The sequence below is a fragment of the Muscardinus avellanarius genome (genome assembly GCF_963383645.1).
Source record: "Muscardinus avellanarius genome assembly, chromosome: 10".
In the NCBI taxonomy this organism is placed as follows: domain Eukaryota; kingdom Metazoa; phylum Chordata; class Mammalia; order Rodentia; family Gliridae; genus Muscardinus; species Muscardinus avellanarius.
The window spans coordinates 58,024,486-58,042,728 of NC_137796.1; the positions used below are offsets into that span (position 1 = coordinate 58,024,486).

General features: G+C 51.9%; 2 protein-coding genes across 3 annotated transcripts in view; both read left to right on the forward strand.

Moving 5' to 3' along the window:
- The window catches only part of HIF3A (hypoxia inducible factor 3 subunit alpha), a gene marked incomplete at both ends in the record, with an annotated part of 35,889 nt that extends 26,763 nt beyond the window's left edge, over window positions 1-9,126 (forward strand). The window contains 4 exons of the mRNA XM_080703327.1: window positions 942-1,216; window positions 3,386-3,497; window positions 7,480-7,561; window positions 9,029-9,126. Coding sequence (XP_080559453.1) covers window positions 942-1,216; window positions 3,386-3,497; window positions 7,480-7,561; window positions 9,029-9,126 — 567 coding nt within the window. The remainder of the gene's footprint in view (window positions 1-941; window positions 1,217-3,385; window positions 3,498-7,479; window positions 7,562-9,028) is intronic.
- A 5,931-nt stretch (window positions 9,127-15,057) lies between these two features.
- PPP5C (protein phosphatase 5 catalytic subunit) overlaps window positions 15,058-18,243 on the forward strand; it is a gene marked incomplete at both ends in the record, with an annotated part of 36,382 nt that continues 33,196 nt past the window's right edge. The window contains one exon of one of the 2 annotated variants that reach the window (XM_080703211.1): window positions 15,058-15,283. In XM_080703211.1, coding sequence (XP_080559337.1) covers window positions 15,163-15,283 — 121 coding nt within the window. The remainder of the gene's footprint in view (window positions 15,284-18,243) is intronic. The other variant, XM_080703210.1, reaches the window with a different exon arrangement.

An 18,243-nucleotide genomic window follows, 5' to 3' on the forward strand; every position in this document is an offset into this window, starting at 1 on the left:
ACCAGGGGTCCTAGAGCCATTGAGGTGGCCACAACCACCTCAAAGTTTGGCTGTGCCTCAAGGTCACATGCTAGGCTGTTGGCAGGAGGTCTCAGTTCCCTGCCTGTGGGTCACTCCAAAGAACTGCTCATGATAGAGCTTACTGGCAGTAAGTGATGAGAGAGACAGACAGATAGACAGACAGACACAAATACCACCATGCATTTTGTAACCTAATGTGAGCCAGGCACAGTGGCGCATGCCTTTAATTCCAGTACTTGGGAGGCTGGGATAGGAAGATTGCAGCTTTGAAGCCAGCTTCAGTAACTTGGTGAGACCCTGTCTCAAATTTTTTTTCTTTTGTGTGTGTGTGTGTGTGTGTGTGTGTGTGGTACTGGGTGGGGATGGAACCCAGGGACAATCTACCTCCGAGCTATACCCCAGCCCGATTTTCTATTCTTTATCTTGAAATAGGATCTCATTGAGTTGCAGAGGGCTTCACTAAGTAGCTGAAGCGGGCTGCAAGCCTCCATCCTCCCATCTCACCCTCCCAAGTACTGGGATTATAAGCGTGTGCCACCGCTCAAATGTTAAAAAACAAAATAAAATAGGGCTGGGCATGTAGCTCATAGGTAGATGCCCTTGGGTTCAATCCCAAGTACCATACATGCATTAAAAAATTATAACCTAATGTGGAAGTCACAGGAAATCATCTCTTCTCCCTCAGATCAGCTCTAGCCCCTGTGGTGCTAGGTGGCTACAGCAGAGTATGAATTGAGAAGGGGAGGATCTGTGGAGGCCATCTTGTAACGGTCCTTATGCCCATTTCACAGACAGGGAAACGGAAGCTCACCCTCCTGGCGGCGGCAGGCACAACACGGCGAAGTGGCAGCGCTGGGACCCCGGCCTGGGTTCGCGCACGTGCAAGGCTCGCGCTCCTAACTCCCCCCTGCCCTCCGCAGGACGTCGATGCTCTGGATTTGGAGATGCTGGCTCCCTACATCTCCATGGATGATGATTTCCAGCTCAGCTCCAGCGAGCAGCTGCCCAGGGCCTACCGCAGACCTCCAAGGGCCACCCGGCGGCGCCGCGCTCGGAGCTTCCACTGCCTGTCACCCCCCACCCCTGAGTCCTCCCTGCTACCCCGCTGGGGGAGTGACCCCCGGCTGAGCTGCTCCAGCCCCTCCAGAGGGCACCCCTCAGCATCCTCCCCCATGGCCACAGCGGCTCGGAAGAGGTGAGCCCGAAGGGGTGTAGCGAAGCTCCCCACCCCCACCTTGCCCCTGACCTCCGCTCCAGCGGGGCTGTATTCCATGTCCCCAGCATGTGCCAGGCTTGTTCCCAGCCCTGTGCCTTCATCCACTTCACCCACTGCTGCTCTTACTGTTTCTCCAATTCCGTCTCAGCCAGGAGTCACTCCTTGGGGACATACTTATATCTGGCGCAGTGGCAGTTCTTATCATAATTTAGAAGATATTAACCAGAACTGGGTGTGGTTGCACATGCTTATAATCCCAGTATTTGGAAACCTGGGGTAGGAGGATCACGGGTTTGAGGCCAGCCTCAGCAACTTAGCAAAACTCTGTTTGAAAATTAAAAATAAGCCAGCCATGGTAGCACATGCTTGTACTTGGGAGGCTGAGACAGGAGGATCACAGGTTCGTGGCCAGCCTCAGCTATTTAGTGCAGCCCTCTGCAACTTAGTGAGACCCTGTTTCCAAATAAAGTACAAAATAGGTCTGGGAATATAGCCTGAAAAGCCTCTGGGTTCCATACCCAGTACAACTAAAAAAATAAAGAAATAAAGAATTAAAAATAGGGCTGAGGAATAGCTTGGAGGTAGAATGCCCCTGGGTTCCAACCCCAGTACTGCAAGGAAGGAAAGAAGGAAGGAAGGAAGGAAGGAAGGAAGGAAGGAAGGAAGGAAGGAAGGAAGGGAGGAAGGGCCCATGCTTGTCATCCTAGTACTGAGGAGGCTGAGACAGGGGGACCACAGCTTCTAGGCCAGCCTCAGCTATCAGACCCTCTGCAATTTAATGAGACCCTGTTTCAAAATAAAGAATAAAAACTAGGGCTTGGGATGTAGCTCAGAGGTAGGTTACCCCTGAGTTCAATCCCTAGTTCCACAAAAAAAAAAAGAAAGAAAGAAAGAAAAGAAAAAGGACTGGGGGTAGCTGGGCATGGTGGCATATACCTGTAATCCCCATACTTGGGAGGCTGAGATAGGAAGATCACAAGTTTGATTCAGCTATTTAACAAGACCCTGTTTCCAAATTAAAAAAAAAAAAATAGGTCTACAGTGTAATTCAGAGGTAGAAGACTCCTGGGGCCCATCCCCAGTACCACAAAATCAGGGATGCTGGGGGTATAGCTCAGAAGTAGAACGACCTTGCATTCAATCTCCAGTACATAAAATGCCAAGCGTGATGGCGCAGGTCTTTAATTACAGTACTTGGGAGGCTGAGATGGGAGGATTGCTGGTTTACAGCCAGCCTCAGCAACTTAGTGAGACCCTATTTTCAAATAAAAAATAAAATACAGCTGGGGGCATATCTCAGAGGTAAAATGCCCCTAGATTCAGTCCCCAGGACAAATAAATAAAGCTCAGTGGTAGAGTGGTAGTAGCTGGGGATACAGCTCAGTGGTAGAGTGCCTGTGGGTTCAATCCCTCGGGGGGAAAAAAGAAGAGGAAGAAGAAGTTGCTGTAGTGTCCAAGATACCGTCTAGAACCGAGTTTCCTAACACCTTTAAGAACCTATTGAAAGCTATGGACTCCTAAGAAAATGTACACACATATAATTTCAGAGCACACATATCCTTTTCCAAAGATATTAGATCATTAATACGTTTTTGCTCTTCAGGAGCCAAGTGCCTACTTAGTCTCCAGAGAGGTCTCTTTGGTATCCGTATGAGGCCTTCCTGTATATATCCTAGCATCTCCCAGTGCTTCTGGCTTGGGGATGGTTATACAGTGGGTGCCTAATAAAAATATATTAAATGAAGTAGGGAAGAAGTTCTAATTCAGTAGTGGGAAGGTGGATGGCTGGCTGGATGGCTGGATGGCTGGATGGATCGATCGATCAATAGGTGGATGAATGGATGGTGAGTAAATAAGTCAATATGTGGATGAGAAGAAGGATGAATGGATCTCCTGGGGGATGAACGGGAAGACAGAATAGTTACTGGATGAATGAATGGTGGAGAGGGGCAGATGGACAGATGGATAGGTGGGTGAATGAAAGGAGAGGGATGGGAGGTTGGTGGGGCGGGTGACTGGGTCGATGGGTGGGTGGCATGTGGTAAAGGAGCTTGAGGGATGCACAACTGGTCATCACCCCCTGGCGACACAGGTGCCCCTACCTGCCCTCTCTGTTGTGTTCTGAGAGTCTTGTCTGTTCTTTTCCAGGTCCCTGGCCCAGAGCTCAGAGGACGAGGGGGTGGAGCTGCTTGGAGTGAGACCCCCCAAACGGTCCCCCAACCCAGTGTCTGAAAACTTCCTGCTGCCTCCCCTCAGCTTGGTATGTTTGGGGACTGATGGGATTTTCCACTGCTCAGAACCTAGCAGGCTTAAAACTCCTGTTTTATAGATTGGAAAACCAGAGAGGGCCAGGGGCTGGCTGAAGGTCGTACAGAAGATCAACGGTCCAGCTGAAGCCCGGACCTTGATCTTCTAGTTCTGCTGATGGGTATGAAAAGGCTTTGCACATATGTACATAAGTGCTGAGAAGAAACATGAAGAAAAGCCGGGCGTGGTGGCGCACGCTTGGAATCTCAGCATTCGGGAGGCTGAGACCGGAGGATCCCGGTTCATGGACAGCCTCAGCTTAGTGAGGCCCTCTGCAACTCAGTGGGACCCTGTTTCAAAATAAAGAATACAAATAGGTCTGGGGGTGTAGCTCAGAGGTAGAATGCCCCTGGGTTCCATCCCCAGACCTGCAAAAAAGAAAAAAGAAACATAAGCAGAGTAAGGGAAGCACTGCAGGTGGTTAGTGTCTGCAGGAATTTTTCTCTGCTTGCATAGGACCCCTCCCCAAACCTGAAGAGGCTCTTGCTGTGGATTGCTAGTGTAAAATTAAGAGTGGAAACATTGGCCAGGCACAGTCACACACACCTGTAACCCCAGGACTAGGGAAGCTGAGAGAGGAAGATTGCAGGTTTGAGGACAGCCTCAGCAACTTATTGAGGCCCTGAGTAACACAGACCTGTTTCAAAATAAAATAGAGCTGGGAGTGTAACTCGGAGGTAGAACGGTCTTGTGTTCAGTCCCCAGTACCACACATACACACATCTGGAGAGTATAAACATTAGCCGGGCGTGGTGGCGCACGCTTGTAATCCCCGTGCTTGGGAGGCTGAGACAGGAGGATCACACAGGTTCGAAGCCAGCCTCAGCTACTTAGTGAGGCTCTCAGCAACTTAGTGAGACCCTGTTTCCAAATAAAATATAAAATAGGTCTGGGAGTATAGCCCAGAGGTAGAAAATCCCCTGGGTTCCACCCCCAGTACCACAAAAAAAGAGAGTGTAAACATTACAGTCAGACTGACTCAGTTTTTAATAACTTTTTCGTTGCCGTGATCAAAATCCCTGACAAGAGCAACTTTTTTTTTTTTTTTTTTTTTTTTTTTTGCAGGTTTGGGGATGGAACCGAGGGGCATTTGACCTCCGAGCTATATCCCCTGCCCTGTTTTTTATTCTTTATTTTGAAACCGGGTCTCACTGAGTTGCAGAGGGCCTCACTAAGTAGCTGAGGCTGTTCCCGAACCGCGATCCTCCGGTCTCAGCCTCCCGAATGCTGGGATGACAAGCGAGCACCACCACGCCCGGCCAAGAGCAACTTTTAGAGGAGGGAAGGTTTATTTGGCCCATGGTTCAGAGACTCAGTCCATGGTCAGCTGGCTCCAGTGCAGAACAGCATGGCAGCAAGGCACGAGGCAGGAAGCAGCTCAGCAACCTGGAAGCAGGCAGGGGGAGAGGGAGGGAGGGACCAGGAACATACTGAGTCCCCAAGACCATATGCCAGTAACCTGCCTCCTGCACCCCTACCCCACCTACCTATGGTTACCCACCAGTAAGTCCATTCTAATTAGTAATCCATCAGTGGACTAATCCACAGATAGGGGCAGAACCCCACTCCAATTGATTCCACTCTGAACAAGAGGTCCATCACAGTATGTGACCTCTTCCCAGGGATAGTCTATACTCAAACCATAATACTTGGGTTGTCTCAGTGACACTGAGTCGCTGAGAACTTGGGGCAAGTGATGGCACCACGGTAAGCCTCGGTTTCCTCATCTGGGAAACAGGTACAGGTACCTCTCACAGGACCACCATGAGGACTAAATGAAAACAGACAGACAGTGGGCTGTCAATAAACGGCAAACACCAAACCAGTGGGTGTGGTGGCGCATACCTGTAATCTCAGTACTTGGGAGGCTGAGACAGGAGGATCACAGGTTTGAGGCCAGCCTCAGCAACCTAGTGAGACCCTATTTTAAATCTTTAAAAATAGCCGGGCGTGGTGGTGCACGCTTGTAATCCCCGCACTTGGGAGGAAGAGACAGGAGGATCGCACAGGTTCGAAGCCAGCCGTGCGCGCTGGCTTAGGAGACCCTGTTTCCAAATAGAAATGTAAAAATAGGTCTGGGAGTGTAGCCCGGAGGTAGAAGGGCTTCCAGGAACCCCAGTACCACCAAAAAAATAATTAATAATAATAATAATAATCTTGAAAAATAAGCCAGGCGTGGTGGCACACGCTTATAATCCCAGCACTTGGGAGGCTGAGACAGGAGGATCGCACAGGTTCGAAGCCAGCCTCAGCTACTTAGTGAGGCTCTCAGCAACTTAGTGAGACCCTGTTTCCAAATAAAATATAAATAAAATAGGTCTTGGAGGTAGAAAGCCTCTGGATTCCACCCCCAGTACCACCCCCCCCAAAAAAAATTTTTTTTTAACAATAAGCCAGGCATGGCGGCGCACACTTGTAATCCCAGCATTTGGGAGGTTGAGACTTGAGGATCACAGTTTGCGGACAGCGTTAGCCACTTAGTGAGGCCCTCTGCAACTTGGAGGAGGAAAGACTCTGTTTCAAAATGAATAATAAAAAAGAGGGCTGGGGGTGTAGTTTGGAGGTAAAATGTCCCTGGGTTCCATCCCTAGTACCACAGAAAAAAAAGAATTTTTTTTGAAAAAATTAAAAAGGCTGGGGGTACAGCTCAGAGGTAGAAGGCCCCTGGGTTCAATTCTTAGTACCAAAAAATAAAAAATAAATACAATAAAACCAAATCACTTAGTGAGGCTCTCAGCAACTTAGTGAGACCCTATTTCCAAGTAAAATATAAATTATGCCTGGGAGTGTAGCCCAAAGATAGAAAGCCCCTGGTTCCATCTCCAGGACCACACACACACACAAAACCAACCCAGCCTGCCTCCACTCTCACCCCTACTGTTCTGTTTTTTGTTTGTTTTTTTTTCAGTACTGGGGATGGAATCCAGAGGCATTCTACCTCCAAGCTACGCCCTCAGCCTATTTTTTTTTCTTTATTTTGAAACAGGGCCTCACCAAGTTGCAGAGGTCCTCACTAAGCAGCTGAGGTTGGCTGCAAACCTGCGAGCTTCCTGTCTCAGCCTCCCAAGTACTGAGATTATAAGTGTGGGCCACCATGCCTGGCTGGAATCCCCTTTCTAAAACTCAGTCTGGACTGTATCAATTTCCACAAACCCTCCCTGCAGGACCTGCTATGGCTCCCTAGTGCCCACAGGAGCCTTGGCTCCTCCCATCTGCAAAGGGCTGTTTGAACATGAGGGGTGTGGTTGATAGTAACGATAGCTTACACCAACGCTGACTACACTAAGTGCCTGGCGTGATTAACTTATTTAAACCTCATGACCACTCTTGAAACATCATTATTATGATACACTTAGGTTAGGCAACTTTATCAGTCAGTCTAGGCAGGAAGCAAACCGCACACACAGGGAGTGCTGAGGAGACTGAGCTACGAGGACCGTCATCCCAGGTGGGAGGAAATTCACAAGAGCGACACAGCATGCGGACCACGCACCCTGTGGGGACAGTTCTGCCCTTAGCCTGAAGGGTCGTGGGCATTCCCCAGGTCCTGGAGAGAGTAGGGTCCCCTGATAAGGCTGAAACCCTCCATGGAGGGGCACAGCAACCCCAGCGACGCACCCCAGCCTTCCTCCCGGGCCTGCTGGTCACGCCCATCAGCAGCGGAGCCCAACGGGACCCCAGCAAGGTGCCCCGGTCCATGCGTGCAGTCAGCCAGCTTGGGGTAAGAAGAAAACAGGCGAAGGGAGGAGGAGGAGGAGGAGGAGGTTCTGGAGGAACGCACAGAGGATGTGTGGGACAGTGACTTGTCCCCAAACCACACGGCTAACAGCTGGATCCCAACCGTGTCCGTCAGTAAGCGCTGCGCATCCTGCCTCCTGGAGTATTGGTGGTGGTGGCGGCGGCGGTAATGGCAGCTTTTATCTCTCTCCCTTCAGAGTTGCCTTCTGACAGGAGCAGCAGCCCCAGGAAACCAGCAGCGTCCTAGCACCCGCCTCCTGGGCATGAATGAGCCCTTGGGTGAGTTGCACCCTGGGTGTTGAGAGCCCCAGGTCCCTCTGTCCCCTGGGCAGTGCGCTGGGTGGTTGAGAGGGGGATGGAGGAGCCTGAGGCTGGTTGGGGCCGTCAGTGGTCAGAGTGACCTGGGTGGAGACAGGCAGCCCCTGCCCCCTAAACTCCTCTGATTCCAGATCTCACAAATCTTCAGCTCTTTCTCATTCTAGACCCACAACCTCCAAATTCTGCCGGTTTTCAAACCTCGCATTTCCCCCAAATCAGTGCTTGTTCGCACAACCTCTAACCCCCTCTGGCTTTAGAGCCTACAACCACTTCTGGTTCTAGAACTCCTGTAACTTCTCCTGGTTCTCAACTTCTCTGTGGGGGAAGAGACCCTGAGGGGAACAGGGACCTGCCCAGGCCGCCGCTGGGGAGGAAGGGAGGTGCGGGCCTGAGCAGGGGTCTCCTGAGCCTGTACGTGATTCTGCTTTGGGGGTTAAATCCACTTGGCCATTCCCGGCCATGGGGCTGTGGGAGAGTTTCTGCTTCAGAAGCCTCTGTCAGCTAGGGCCTGTTGCTGTAGTTCTTACTCAAGGAGATGTTCTGAGGACTCCTGGAGATGCTGCAGCCAGCAGAGCTTCACATGAGACCTTCCTTAGAGTAAGCACTCAAGAAACATCCCTCTGTGGTCTCGCTGGAGATGCTGGTCCTGCAGCCTCTCCATGGAGCACAAAATAAGTAAGCGGCTGTGCTTGTGTTGTTGTTACTATCTTCTCGTACAGCCATGAAAAGAAGTAGCTAGGCAGGCGCGGTGGTGTGCATCTGTAATCCCAGTACTTGGGAAGCTGAGACAGGAGGATCACAGGTTCAAAGAGCCTCAGCAACTTAAAGAGATCCCTCAGCAACTTAGTGAGACCCTGTTTCAAAATAAAAATAATAAAATAGGGGCTAGAGGTATAGTAGCTCAGAGGTAGAATATCCCAGGTTCAATGCACAGTATACCAAAACAAACAAAAAATTACAATAACATCAGTTTTGTTTTTAGTTTCTCTTTGATTTTTTTTTTTTTACACTGTACCACTGAGCTACATATACCCCAATCCCTGAATTGGGTGAGTTTTCTGTTTGTTTTTTGAGTGGGTTTTTTGGTACTGGGGATTGAACCCAGGAGCATTCTACCTCCAAGCTGTATCCTCAACTCTGTTTTTTTGTTTGTTTGTTGTTGTTGTTTGTTTTTTTGAAACAGATCTTGCTAAGTTGCTAAGGCTGGTCTCAAACTTGTAGTCTTCCTGTCTCAGCCTCTCAAGTAATGTGATTACAGGTGTGTGCCACCACACCCAGCTGAATCGGGTTCTGAAACACCAGCTGTCCTTGCCCAAGAGTCTACTGCTTCTGGAACAGACACCTCATCTCCCTGCTGTTTACTTCCAGGAAGGGAAGGTGGCTTGGGTGATCTTTCTGCAAGAGTTCACCTTCTGTCTTCACCCACAGGCTTGGGTCCCTCGATGCTCTCTCTCTGCCAGGAGGAGGACACCGCCCGGCCCAGGAGCCACTTCCAGTCAGCGGCAGGCTTGGCCCAGGCCCGCTGAGCCAGCCCGTCTCCCTTCTCCTGCCCCCAAGGGACCTCAACCACACTCCAAGCCGGCAGCCAACGCACAGGACGGGGCCCTCGCTCCTCTGAGTGCCCCCGCCATCTTCGGGCCTACCTCAGCCCCCACCCCTCTGGCCGCCCCCAGGCTGGGAGCTCTTTGGGGTGGTCTCAGCTCAGTGACCTCTGGGAAGGGGTCTCTGCCCCCTCCTGCTCCTCTCAGGACTTCCTTTGGGGTTCTTGATACTTGCTTACCTCATTACCTCTTGGCTTTAATTGGGGGAACTAGGGGTGGGGGAGAGGTGAGGGTCAGATCTGTGTTTCTTTGCTCTGGGGGGGGGTATGGTAACCATTATCATCATTATTTCTCTCTGTCCCTCTATTTTTAATTTTTGTGGTTTTTCATGACATGGTTTTTAATCACTATGAATTGCCCCAGGGTCCATATGAATGTGGGACCCTGATCTTCCCCCCTTCCTCAGGTGTCAGTGAGGGAGGCTCTGGGCCACTCACCTCCAGGGGCTTCTGATTAGGGCTTGGTTCCCAAGCTGCACCCCAGCTGTGCTTCTCTGCTTGTCCCTTCAGTCCTGTCCCCCACAACCTCCCCAGGTGACGTCATTGGTGGTCTTCCGATTTCAGGGGTAGCCTGCAACTTCTGCTGCTTCCAGACCATATACCCTGACTTTTGCTAATTCTAGAATGCACAGCCACTGTCGTGGTCTGAACCATTCATTCCTCAACTCCTCTGATTCCAGATCTCACAATCTTCAGCTCTTTCTCATTCTAGACCCACAGCCTCCCAATTCTGCCAGTTTTCAAACCTCGTGTTTTCCCCAAATCAGTGCTTGTTCGCACAACCCCTAACCCCCTCTGGCTTTAGAGCCACCTCTACAACCACCTCTGGTTCTAGAACTCCTTCTGTAACTACTCCTGGTTCTCAACTTCTCTAGAATTCCCCTGGTTCTTGATCTCAAGCCCTCGTACTCCCTCGGATTCCAGATAACTGACAATTTACTCCGCTTCTGCTCCCCACAACTCCAAGCTACCTGTTGGTTCTGGTTTTCCTGATCTGTAATACATTTGACTCACCAAATCCAGACCTCCTAATTTCTACATCATTATGGTTCCAAACCTCATTCCTCCGCAACACTCTATACTCAAGAATTTCTTTCCCTATCAAAGAGAAGTCATTTTTCTATCTGGATCTTGTAACCAGTTGTTCCAGAGCTTGATACCATGTGATGGTTCTCTTAAGTTCTAGACCTCATGACCTCTGCCACCTGCTGGTTCTAGACTACACAACCTCTTGGTCTTGCAACCTTTAGGTCCTTGGATCCCAGGCCTAAAGATCTACCATTTTTCTGGTTCTAGGGCTGAGCTGCAAATGTCATCTGACTCTAGGCTTCATCCCAGAAGTCCCTTTGTTTCTAGACTCCACAATTTCCAACTTCCCTGCCCTCCAGGTGTTAGGACTCCAGATTACCTTGGGTCTAGAATGTAGCCTTCAGACAGCTTCTGATTATAGATTTTGCCTTATACATTTCTGTGGTTCTAAACCTTACAATCCCAACTCCTTCTGATTCCAGGTTTTATGACTTCCAAGTCCCTCTGGCTCTAGAACTCAGTTCTTGGACATTTTCTCATTATATCATTACTCTATGAATTCCTCTAGTTCTAGGCTACAGTTTCCAGCCAGTCTATGATTTTAGACCCGCATTTTTCAGGTTCTAGAACTCAGCCTCGAAAATGCTTCAGATTCTCCTTAACCCTGTCAATTCCTCCAGTGGCAAACCTTGCAGCCCCTGAATTCTTGATTCTAGGCTCCACCCTACGACCTCCATTCTGGGCTTCCCCCCAGCCCCTGCCACTGAACTTGCCCCAATTCTCAGGCTTGGTCCTATCTCCCATTCCAGATCCTACCCTGCAGGCCCTGTGCTCAAGCCTCTCCAGTCTCTCATCCCTAAAATCTCCTTGACCCTGTCCCCTTTCCCCCATGCACTTACCTTGACTTTGCCCCAGGCATCTGGGGAAGTCACAATCCAGGAGACATTTCCTGCCGCACATGCACACGCACAGCCTATCTGCAGACTTCAGGGCTGGAGGCAGAGGCCAGGACTGGCTCTGCGTCCTCCTGACCCCTGACCCTCTTTACGTGATGGTGCTACTCTTAATCTCCCACAGGTAAAAGCCTTCCCTTCCAGCCCCGTACACCTGCACCCCCTCTTTGGAGGGCACCACTGTTTTGTCAGTGGGTGGCTGTCCAGATTGGTGCTATGAGGGGGAAGGATATGGCCCCTTCCATTCAGGGGGTGACATGAGCCCTCAGTGGAGGGGACTGTACTGGGCTAGGGGAGGGGAAGAGACGGTCCAGCCATGCTGGCTCTGAAGCCCACTAATGTCTCTGAAATCACCATAAACAGCATGCCTTGGAAGGCACCAAAGCTTTGTGTGTGAACTTATTTGTGGGGTCGCTTGAGGGGCCTAGGGGTGCACTGGGTGGCTGCGTATCCATGCGAGTGACTCTTCTTTTTTTCCTCTGGTACTAGGGATCACATCCAGGGGCATTACACCTCTGAGCTATACCCCCAGATCTATTTTATTCTTATTTTGGAACAGGGTTCTCTAAATTGTTGAAGGTCTCAAACTCACAACCCTCCTGTCTCAGCCTTCCAAGTACTGGGATTACAGATGTGCACCAACATACCCAGAAGCTGACTTACGTGATCTGATCAAACCTCCTCTAACCCTGTGTGATGGGCACCATTACTATCCCCGCCCTACAGACGATTAGACAGGTTCAGGTGGTCACACAGCCTCATGAGTAGGCCGAGCGGGATTCAAAGTCCTTAGGGCAGATCCTCTTCCCCCAACCCCCAAAAGAAAATTCACTATCGTCCAAGGCAGGCTCTGGTCCCTACACAATCACAGAGTAGGAAATAAGCACACAGGAAGAGCTACAGGGAGTGGCTCATGCCTGTAACTTGGGAGGTTGACACGGAGGATCAGGGCTTCAAGGCCAGCCTCAGCAACCTAGCGAGACCCCCTAAGCAACCTAACAAGACTTTATTTAAAAATGAAAAGTTAAAAGGGCTGGGGAGTGCGGCTCAGAGGCACATGTCTGGGCTCAACCCCCAGTACTAAAAGGAGCACAGGGATGAAGTGAAACAGACTCAGATCCTGACTGTCGCTTCCTTACAGGGTGAGCTTGCCTAAGTAGGTTGATCCCTGCGAATCACAGTGGTGTGGGTCGGGAGAGAAATGGAGTCAGAAAGCTGGGCGTGGTGGCGCACGCTTGTAATCCCCACGCTTGGGAGAGGCTGAGACAGGAGGATCGCACAGGTTCGAAGCCAGCCTCAGCTACTTAGGCTCTCAGCAACTTAGTGAGACCCTGTTTCCAAATAAGTATAAAATAGGTCTGGGAGTACAGCCTGGAGGTAGAAAGCCTGTGGGTTTCAGTTCCACCCCCAGTACCACCAAAACAAAAAAGAAAAAAAGAAAAAGAAATGGAGTCAGAATGATAGGACAAGAGGTTTGGAGGTGTGATAGTGCTTCTAAGAGGTAAAGCAAAGCAGAGCCTTCCTTTTTTTGGTACTGAGGATTGAACCCATCCCTGGGCCTGTTTGTTTGTTTGTTTGTTTGTTTGGAAATGGGGTCTTGCAGAGTTTCTGAGAGGCTTGCTAAACTGGCTTTGAACCTGTAACCCTCCTGTCTCAGCCTCCCAAGCACTCGAATTTAAAGGCCTATAAAGAGAGCACAGCCGTAGTCCCAACATTCAGGAGGCTGAGACTGGAGGATCACGGTTCGCAGCCTCAGTTACTCAGCAAGGCCCTCTGCAACTTAGTGAGAGCCTGTTTCAAAATAAAGAAAAAGGAGGGCAGGGGGTGTGACTCTGAGGTCAAATGCCCCTGCATTCTATCCCTAAAAAAAAAAGAGAGAGAGAGAGCACAGCCTTAGTGCTACCGATTGGCCTGACTGGAGGCCCAATGCTTGGAGGAGTTGGATTGAATGGATATGTGGGGGGGAAGGGGGTGTAGAGGGTATGGAGATGTTACCAGAGGCTAGATTATGCAGGGTCTCCTAGGTCATTAGCAAGACTTTGGAGGCTGAGACAGGAGGATGGCAGGTTCATGGCCAGCCTTAGCTATTTAGGCCCTCCATAACTTAGTAAGACCCTGTTTCAATATAAAGAATAAAAAATAGGGCTGGGGATGGAACTGGGTTCAATCGTCAATACTGCAAAAAATTAAAAAAGAAAAAGGGCTAGGGGTAGCTGAGCGTAGTGGCATGCGCCTGCAATCCCAGTACTTAGGAGGCTGAGACAGGAGAATCACAGATTCAAGGCCAGCCTCCGCAACTCAGCAAGACCTTGTTTCAAATTAAAATAAGCCGGGCATGGTGGCGCACACTTGCAATCCCAGTATTCGGGAGGCTGAGATAGAAGGATCACAGGTTCGTAGCCAGCCTCAGCTACTTAGACCCTGTTTCAAAAATAGAGAATAAAAAATAGGGCTGGGGGCATAGCTCAGAAGTAGAATGCTCTTCCGTTCAATCCCCAGTACTGCAAAATAAATAAAAATATAATTAAAATAAAATAGAGCCTGGCATGGTGGCTCATGCTTGTAATCCCAGCATTTGGGAGGCTTAGACAGGAGGATCGTGGTTCACAGCCAGCTTCATGTAGTGAGGCCCTTTGCAACTCTGTGAGACCCTGTTTCAAAATAAGGAATAAAAAAAAAGTAGGGCTGAGGATGAAGCTCGGAGGTAGAATTCCCCTCACTTCCATCCCCAGTACCTTAAAAAAAAAAAAAAGGGGCTGGGGGTGTGTAGCTTGGAGGAATAATGCCTGTGGGTTCCGTTCCAGTACCACCAATAAAATACTGAAATGGGTCTGAGGTGTAGCACAAAGGTAGAATGCCCTTGTGTTCAATCCCCAGTACTAGGAAAATAAAAAATAAAATAAAAAATGGAATGAATGAGTGAATGAATTAAAAGGGTATGGCAAACCCTCATAATCCTAGAATTTGGGGGGCTGAGACCAAGGATTGCGATTCGCGGACAGTGTCAGCAACTTAGGCCCTCCGCAAGTTAGTGAGACCCTGTTTCAAAATAAAGAATAAAAAAATAGGGCAGGGGGTGTGGCTGGGAGGTCGAATGCCCCTGGGTTCCATCTCCAGACCCGAGAAAAAAAAGGGGAGCTGAGGGTGTAAGAAGAGGAATATACCCCTGGGTCCAATCCCCCGAACCAAAAAAAAAAAAAAAAAAGAAAAAAAATTGGGGAGCCATGCAACACGGTGCGCATGTGGCAGCGTTGTATTATTAAGATTCCTCTAGCTGCCATATGGAGGGAGCACTGGAGGAGGGAGGCTGGATGCAGGCAGCAGAGGCTGTCGCTGCGATCCAGGCAAGAGGGAATGCAGAGACCGACAGGGAGGGCCGAAAGGATGCTTCAGTAGCATCTGGGAAGCTGGCACAGGAAGAGAGCGGGAACGTGCGGCAAACTCGCGCCCTGCTCGGGACTTGGGGACCCGGGGTGCCTTCGGTCGATAACTTAGAAACACTGCCCCCAAGTTCGGAACTTGGCTCGCACCCATTTTTTCATTTTTCAAAGGGGCAACGGGAAAAGATCTGCTCAAGGTCACTCCCGTGACTGCAGCGCCGCGCGCCCCTGCCCCGCTCGGCAGCCCCAGCCGCCGGCCGCCCACCCGCCCGCCCGCCCGCCCCAGCGGACCGCGGGGTCTTGAGGACCCAAGGAACTTTCACGGGCTCGGAACGCGGCATCTCTGGGCGCGGGGAGCCCGCCGGGCCCCGCCCCTCCCCCGCGCCGCGGCGGCGCGGCCGGCCCGGGGCCGCGGGGGACCCTCTGGTCACCTTGTCCGCGCCGCGCTCCCCGCGGGGGCTCTGCGCAGGCGCGCCAAGGCGCCCTCGGGCCCGCGCTTTACGACACTTGTGCGGCAGCGGCGGTCACTCGGCGCGCCTTCGCGACGGTTCGGCCGGGCGCCGCCAGCGGCCGTTGCCAGGGTGGGGGTCGCTTTGCGGCATGGCGATGGCGGAGGGCGAGCGGACTGAGTGTGCGGAGCCCCCGCGGGACGAGCCCCCGGCTGAGGGCGCTCTGAAGCGGGCGGAGGAGCTCAAGACGCAGGCCAACGACTACTTCAAAGGTGCGCCCGGCCGGCCGGGGCGAGGGGGCGCGCGGCCCTGGCCGGGGGGAGCCGGCCCGCGCGGAACCATGGCAACGCGGAGCGGCGGCCGGGCGCGGGGAGGCACCGGAGTGACGGGGCGCGGGGAGGCCCGCGGCGGCGCTCCGAGGGGCGGCCCAGGGGGCTTCTGCGGGGATGGGGGCACCTCGACGCGGCGTCCCCAGCGGGAGCTGGAGTGGGGAGACTGAGGCAGGCGCTGCCATAGGTGGAGCACGAGGGGGGCCGGAAGGTGGACGCCACCCGATGTGAGACCTGGAGAGAGAGGTGCTGCCCAGGGGTGGGACCTGAGGAGGGCGCTGCCTACTGGTGACATGTGGCGGGGGTGGGGGGGCGGTGATGGCGCTACCGGGTGGGGAAATCCGGGGTGGGTACCACCAGGTGTGTCGGGGAGCCCGAGATAGGAGGAGATAGTGGGGGAGGGATAGACCCTTAGGCCGGGAGAGGCCCGGAAGTAGGAGGCTTAGGGTGACCTAAGGGAAAGAGACGTGTAGGGAGCCCTTGGGCAGTGAGGTGGAGGAATGGTCAGAATATCAGGGCTTAGGTCTTGGGCGAGAGTGGGCTGTGCAGCGTACTTTCATTCATTCATTGGTAAGTGTTCACTGAGCGTCTGTTACATGCCAAGGACTTGCCTGGCTCTGAGGCCATAGCGGCAAACGAGGCACATGCGGCCCTGCCCTTAACTTGTAATTTAGCAAGAGAATCCCATTGAGTGAGCACATAAATGCTTACGTTGTGACGCGTGCTTCGAGAGCAAGCCAGCAAGGTAATGAAGTAGAGGATAAAGGTCGGAGGCTACTTTAGCTAGGGTGGGGTGCATTAAAGGGGGATTGGGGAGGAATGCCCCACATAAGTGGAGCCGCATGTGCAAAGGCCCTGGAGTGGGAAGTGAGCCGAGGCGGGTGAGGCTGGGGCTTTTAGTGAGCTGAGAGAGGGAGGATGGCACCAGAAGAGGTAGGGTGGGGCACATCATGGCTGAGACTAGTTTGATTTTACTCCAAGAAGAGACATTGAGTAGTTCGTGGGCCCGTCAGAACTGGAGGGAAAGTGGGCATGATTAGCCTGTAACCACAACTGGAAAGGCTCTGGGATTGCGTGAGGCCATCCAAGAACAGGGTGTAGAGAAGACCTAGAATGGAACCCTGAGGAATTCTAATGTTTAGAATGGAAGAGGGGGTGCTAGGGAGAATAGTTAGTGAGGCAGAAGGGAAACTGGGAGAGGTGTTATGAGAGAAGAGTGCTTCCAGAAGGGGGCATGGTGGCACATGCCTGTAATCCCAGTACTTGGGAGGCTGTGACGGGAGGATTGCAGGTTCAAGACCGGGCTCAACAATTTAGTGAGTCTGTCGGCATCCTAGCAAGACCTGTGGCTGTAGCCCCTAGTTTGATCCCCAGTAAAACACACACACACACACTAACACTCACACTCACACACATACAGTTAGATGGAGTCCTGGATCCCAGATCCAGTGCTGCCAAATTAAGCCCCACGTGTTGACCTTTGGGTGGATGTTGAGAAGGACAGTTGCTGAGGAATGGGAGAGGCCATCGGCCCAGATGGCAGAGACCAGTCGGTGGGAGATGACAGGCAGCAGATGTTGGCCAGTGTGTTGAGCATTTCAGTTCTGAAGGGGAGTGGAGGAACGGGGCAGGTGGCAAGAGTGGGAAGTGGAGTCCAGTAGGGATGCAGGAGTGATTCTGCCGGAGCGAGGGTCGACCTGCGCCTGCAAAGCTGTGGAGAGGATGCGGGAGGGATCTGGAGCCCTAGTGGGGAGTGGGCCTCACGTGGGAAGAGAAACGGACTCAGAGTGTGGGGGAGTTTGATGGGGGCAGCAGTGGATGGAAGAGGTCTGGTGAGAGGTGAGGCCAGGGAGCCATGGACCAGGTCTCACTAGTGTTGAGAAAGGATCCCCTGGCTGCTGTGCGGAGGCTGGAGGCAAAAGCAAGCCTGGAGACCAGGAAGTAGGCCAGGAGGCTGGAATGGTGGACAAGCAAGCGGTGGGGGAGCCTCCTACCAGGCCGGTGACAGAAACTCACGCGAGGTGTTTCAGAGAGGAAACAAAGAGTGGCTGCCTGAAGAGGGCAGGGGGCGTTCGCCAGGCAGAAAGAACTGGATGGCCAAGGCCAAAGGTGGGCAGAGCCTGGCACCGAGGAGGTGAGCGGGGTGGAGTGAGGAGGCAAAGAGTTTGTGGTGAGGCCGCAGGAGGCAGATTGTGTAGGCCCATGGGGAGGAGCCCACCCGCTTTCAGCTGAGGGACCTGGGGAGCAGTGGATGGTTCTGAGTAGAGAAAGGTAAGGGTACAATTTGTGCTTTAGAAAGATCCCTCAAAGCCAGGTGTGGTGGTGCCACCTCTAATCCCAGTACTTGGAAGACTGAGATACAGGACTGAAGGACAGCCTTGGCAACTTAGTGAGACCTCGTTTTCAAGTAAAAAATTTTAAGGGCTGGGGGTGTGTCTCAGAGGTAGAATGCCCCTGATTTTAATCTCTAGCACCAAAATAAAAGAGAGAGAGAAAGATCCCTTGAGCCACAAGCCCAAGCATGGTGGCACACACCTGTAATCCCAGCTACTTGGGAGGCAGAGGCAGGCGAATCCAAAGTTCAAGGCCAGCCTGGGCAATTTAGTGAGATCCTGTCTCAAAAAAAGGTGAGAGGTTAGGCTTGGGCTGTAGTTCAGTGGTAAAGTGCTTGCTCAGCATTTGTAAGACCCTGGCTTCAATCCCAAATACTGCAAAAAAAGGAAAGAAAACAAATAAAAGACCCCTCTGGAAGGGTCAAAGACTCAGAGACCAGGTAGAGGCTGCCAGGAACCTGGATTGGGGTGTGGAGGTGGAGACCATGGGACTGGAAATCAGGAATTGGATATGAGAGACTCAGGAGGCTGACCTGATAGAATGAAGAGACTGTAGGACTTGGGAGACTT